Here is a 5,674-nt window from a genome sequence, read left to right as displayed (position 1 = left end):
AAGAAGACGTGCCAACCGTTTGTGTTTTTATTTTTTTCAATTTCCTTTTGTAGACCCTCTCTCTCTCGATCACCTCCATGGAGGACAATTCTCTGGGTGTGAGAAAAGGTTCGTGGACTGAAGAGGAAGACATGCTTCTGAGGCAGTGCGTTGAGAAGTTTGGAGAGGGAAAGTGGTATCAAATTCCTCTCAGAGCAGGTAGCTAGTAGAGATAGAGAGAGAGAGATCTCCTGTTTTTGTTTTTATTTTTATTTTTAGTGATGAAAATGAAAAGTGATGGAGTTTTATTTATGTCTGTTTGATATGGGTTTATTGGAATCTGGTGCATGCAGGGTTAAATAGATGCCGGAAAAGCTGTAGACTGCGGTGGTTGAACTACCTGAGGCCGAATATCAAGAGAGGAGGCTTCACCGCAGATGAAGTTGATATGATGCTCAGGCTCCATAAGCTCTTAGGTAACAGGCAAGTCTAGTTTATATAATTATTCCAACTCATAACACACATGCATGCAACTAAACAATAGACCCATCAAATTAATACTACTAATTATGTTTTATTATGCAATTAACTATAATCCGTGTAACAGCTAGGCCACCAAGACTTACTGCTACTCCAACTAAAACACTTGAAAAGACCCAACTAAAACACTACTCCTAGATATCTGAGAGTTAATTAGTAAAAGAGTATTGGACTGAAGTTTGAAGCTTCTCAAATCTCACTGAGTCTAATTTTGGATTTGGCGGCTTAAAACAATTTGTTTTTTTTTTCTTCTCACATAACATTTACCGAACAAGAATCCAGTCAGAGTTATGTAGTTTGGTATGTTTATAGAGTAGAGTCGTTTCTTAAAAGCGTAGTTCTTCTCAGTCAATTGAGATATGTATACTATTTTAAATGTTATTTATTTTAAAGAGCCAAAAACGAGGAAATTATTTCACTTAAATTCTTTGGAAATAAAAAGGTAGCATATATATATATATGGAACTTCGTTTAAAAACTATTTTTTAAAAAAGGAACAATTGTCAGATATGTTTTTTTTTTTTTTTTTTTTTTTTTTTTTTTTTAAAAGGATAGGAATTAGAATAAGATTTATAGACAAACGGAGTCATACCCTTCTACTTTCTTTCTCTCTTAATTTTCCCCCTTTTATTTTTTATGCTTGCTATCGTGATCTTATATATTATAAAACAAGCTTAATAGCTTAATGCTTTTTTTTTTTTGACATTTTGTTAATCTTTATATTCTATGTTTGTATAGATGGTCACTGATTGCTGGTAGGCTTCCAGGAAGAACGGCTAATGATGTGAAGAACTATTGGAATACAAACTTGCGCCAGAAGGAAATTTCTCGCAACAAAGACCTGAAAAAAAAAGAACAAGATGTTGTGAAAGTGATCGTGATAAAACCAAAACCTCGGACCTTCACTAATAATTTGACTTGGTTAAGTGAGAAGCCTAAACCTACAACCGGAAAAATTTTTGAACCAGAGGACAATGTGAGCAACATATCTCCAACATTAATGGTGTCAGAGAGTAAGACTAAATGGTGGGAAAGTTTGTTAGATGACGAGAAAGGCAATGAAAACGCCACATGCACTACGAGTGGGTTAGATGAAGAGCCCAACATAGATCTTTGGGCCGAGAAAATAGCCCCAGAGGCAAAAGGTGAGAATACTTTTGATGAAGATATTTCGAGTTGTTTGGCCGACTTCTCTTTTGATATGAGCTTTTGGGAATTTCTGAATGCGGATTAAGAGAAAATGATCAAATGGTACATAGTTTTTCATACTATTGTTGTCCACGTAATGGCTGCATGGTGTAAAGTAATAAGAAATTCTTCATGTACGCTTCCTCTAGCTAATTAATTGCATTTGAATACGTGGGTTGATGTGTTTCCATGTATTAATGTTCATAATTGAAACTATCAAAAGTATCCACAAATCATATCATAAAACATTCGTTCTTTACCCAGTAAGTAAAATACTTACGATATCATCTTTGACGTTTGAGAATGATCCCCAACTTAACCACAATACTGCTATATATCACATTGCAATTCACAATTAGACTCGTACGTACCCATATAAAAAAAAAATTGATTTTGGCAAACTCCATAATACTGAATCATATACTATCCAACCACAAAAGCATATATAAGACAATCTAAGACAAGCTAGGGTTAAACACCACTACACCTTCAATTAACTCATTCTATAAGAAAATTTAGGGTTTATAACCAAAACCCCCCAAATTAACATAACTCAAGAGCAAACACTATACTTCTCTTGCAGCTTAGGGAAATCATTATCACTGCACTAAATAACCCAATCTTTTAGAAGATTTAGGGTTCAACATCCAAAACCCAAATTGACCCGGCCAATTCAAGAAAATTAGGGTTTCAATTCTTAACTCTTGAGTCTTGTGGTTTGATGGGTCCTCTTGTCATTATCATCTTTTTCAGATTATTTAAGCCTAAGCTTTTTGTGGGGTCCGACGTCCAAACCATTGGCCCGGGAAATCCTACTTGTTGTGATGGGCTTTAAATCTACTCTATATTTAGCTTTGGCCCGTCCCCATGCCACCCATTATCCTTATCCTTGTACTTGTTTAAAGTTATATTATTCGTGGTCAAGTGTGAAACGCATGTGGATTATGTAGATTATGTGAATTTTCTTCGATCTAGTTTATAAAAGTGATATGCGTTCTTTGAACATATGAGATGCATATGTTTTTTTAATAGTAAGAACAAAGTTGAAATAAATTTTATTAAAAACTCAAAAAATTAACACATTTCACTTTTAGAGACTAGATTGAAAGAAATTTCGACAACTCAATTTGGAGGAAAATTTTGTTCCATTTGAGAACCCATGCCAACATAAGAAAAGAAGAGAAGAGAAGAAAAGAGGATCCAGCAGTGTAAGCCAACGTGGTTTTTAGTATTTATAGTTGTAGATGGACAGCTCTTTCGGTGTCAGAAAAGGTCCATGGAATAAAGAGGAAGATATGCTTCTCAGCCACTGCGTTGAGAAGATCGGAGAAGGAAAGTGGCACCAAATTCCTCACAGAGCAGGTACCGCATGCGTACACAAGCCAGATAGATGAGACACAGAGAGAGAGAGAGAGAGAGAGAAGGAGAGTTCTTTTAATTTGTTTTTCTTTTATATATATATATATATATATATATATATACATTAAATTGATGAAAATGAAAAAAGAAAGTTTTATATTTTAATTATAATGCAATCTTTGGTGCAGGCTTAAATAGACGCCGGAAAAGCTGTAGACTGAGGTGGTTGAACTACCTAAAGCCAAATATCGAGAGAGGAGGCTTTGCAGAAGATGAAGTTGATCTCATCATCAGGATCCATAAGCTCTTAGAGCATTCCCAGCAACTTCTCTATCATATTCCCTAAGTTTAGGGAACCAAACTACTTTTTGCTTCTCTATGTCAAAATACACCACAATAACTTCCCTTAATCATTCCCTATATCATTAAAATAATATTTTTTACCTTTTTTTTTTTTTTTTTCTTGAAACTCTTTTCTTCTCTCTCTCTCATGTCTCCGTCTTCGTCTTCAAGCTGAGCTGTAGTTGCAAACCCACAAACGACAATGCAGAGATTATCTTAAAAAACCATGACTTTCTTCCATGACTTTCTTCAATAAGCACCCTCACTTCCTCCTTTCCTCCAAATCAAATCAGCCCTTCAACCTCCTTCACGCGGCATCACACTCCACACACCATGAAATTCCCCAATCCCATTCCTCACTCTCAAATGGGTCTTCCCCAAACCCCACCACAATTCAATCCAAGCCGTAGAAGACCCACCGGCCAGAGCAACTGCAATCATCTATCAGACGCTGAAAGAACTGGGTTTGGGCTAGTTCGCGTTCAAAATCACCCAGACGATCAGACCCACAAACAGAGCCACGACGAATTTGCCGCCGATGTCGAAAAGGTATATAGAATCTTAAAGAAATTCCACTCGAGGGTTCCCAAATTGGAGCTTGCTTTGCTAGAATCCGGTGTTGTTATGTGTTCGGGTTTAGCCGAGCGTGTATCTAATGAGGCGGTTTGCCTCGGCCAGGAATGGTTAAGAAAGCGATTGAAGTATTGAAAATCTGGGTTTGCAAGGTTTTTTTTGGTTGCAAGGTTGTTTCTGTGTCAGCCGTTTGGTGAAGTGCGAGAGAGAGAAACAGAGGCGAGAGAGAGACGTGCAGGAAAAGATGTGAGAGGAGAGAGTTTTTTTTTTCAATTTAATAAGCATATGGATCGCTACAGTAGAACCCAAAACATTGGGTTCTACTGTAGCAGCTGAAGGTTTGAGAAAGCATATAGAGAGTCTGCTGTAGGTGAATTTTTGCAATTTTTTAGCCATATTCCCTATATATAGGGAACAAACTCCCTTATAAGGAATCTGCTGGGAATGCTCTTAGATAACAGGCAAGTCTCGTCAATTAACTTCAACTCATAATACAGGATACTCGCTACTTACGTGTTTTATGCAAATATAAAACCATCAAATTATTTATAGTACTATGTCGTTAATATATATATATGTCTCATATCTGGGTGTGTGTGAGAGAGAGTCCTTCAACTTATTATAATAAGTATAATGTGTCATCTTACATTTTTACCAACCAAGAAACCCAAACATGTTAGATAATATTTGACACTTATTTCCTAAAATCTAAATACACACCCTGATAAATTACCTAAATCTTTCTTATATCATTAAAATTATATATTTTTTTTTAAAAAAAAAACTCAGAAAAATCATCTATTTTCTCACATCTCTCTCTTCGATCTCCGTCTCTTTTCTCACCGTCTGCGTCTTCTCTGTCTCTCTATCTCCCGTCTTTGTCTCTCAATCTCTCTCTCTCTCTCGTCTTCTTAATCGTCTTTGTTGCTGAGAATGTTGCTTTGTGCTTAAGATGAGGTATTTCATCAACAGATTATTGCCATCTCGTCGGGAATTGTTAATTAAATACATAATTGAGTGAAAAGTAAAGCAAAAGAAGAAGATGAAAAAACCCACACTGGTTTAACTGTGTCTTTCGGGAGTGGCTAATTTCTCGCCATCATGAAAGAAGCATTTGTACTAATTAAGGATAACTGGATAAGTATTATTTTTTCATTTAGAATAAGAGTATTTCTAACACATCCAATAGTACTATAACCTATCTCTTTGTAAATCATTATTTATTTCAAAAACTTAAATTAATAGAAATTGTTAATTAAATCATTTAATTTATATTCTAACACTCATCTTTCTGTGTGGATTTAAACTCTTCCTTAATTAGTGAGACCCACAATATTTAATTGAAATGTGATATAAATAATGGAGAAAATTAATGTTTAAATTCAAAACTTTTACTTCTAATAACATGTTAACAAATGTTACGTGCCTAATTTCTCAAGCACACAACAGATAATTTATGGTCATTAGAAAAACGTTAAACCTCTTAAAACAACTACTACAATTGAATAATTAATTAACTCTTCCGATTATTCATTAACTTGATTGTATCTTTAAATAGACACTGAAACATTCATGTATCCTAAAAATTGATGGAGATCTTGCATTTATAGTATCCCAAAGCTTTGGGTCTCTAAATTTTCAAATTTTCAAATTGAGATATTAAGGTCTAAATCCCGAAAATTCATGAGAAGGT

At 35.0% G+C, this 5,674-nt stretch overlaps 1 protein-coding gene across 1 annotated transcript; it reads left to right on the top strand.

Moving 5' to 3' along the window:
* On the top strand, positions 1-1,753 carry LOC132182540 (transcription factor MYB113-like). Its single transcript, XM_088516276.1, has 3 exons — positions 1-198; positions 333-462; positions 1,258-1,753. The coding sequence occupies exons 1-3, from the start codon at positions 78-80 to the stop codon at positions 1,751-1,753; spliced, it is 747 nt and encodes a 248-aa protein (XP_088372402.1). The 5' UTR covers positions 1-77.
* Positions 1,754-5,674: the final 3,921 nt, after the last annotated feature.

This window comes from Corylus avellana, chromosome 5 (genome assembly GCF_965113065.1).
Source record: "Corylus avellana chromosome 5, dhCorAvel1.hap1.2, whole genome shotgun sequence".
NCBI classification, from domain to species: domain Eukaryota; kingdom Viridiplantae; phylum Streptophyta; class Magnoliopsida; order Fagales; family Betulaceae; genus Corylus; species Corylus avellana.
Note: the sequence above shows the minus strand (reverse complement) of the source record. Positions and strands in the feature narration are given on the sequence as shown.

Excerpts from the sequence above, each read along its gene's own strand:
- LOC132182540 (XM_088516276.1), top strand. The coding sequence starts at position 78 with ATGGAGGACAATTCTCTGGGTGTGAGAAAAGGTTCGTGGACTGAAGAG. Across the intron at positions 199-332 it reads TCAAATTCCTCTCAGAGCAG|GGTTAAATAGATGCCGGAAA; the intron begins GTAGCTAGTAGA and ends TGGTGCATGCAG. Across the intron at positions 463-1,257 it reads CATAAGCTCTTAGGTAACAG|ATGGTCACTGATTGCTGGTA; the intron begins GCAAGTCTAGTT and ends ATGTTTGTATAG.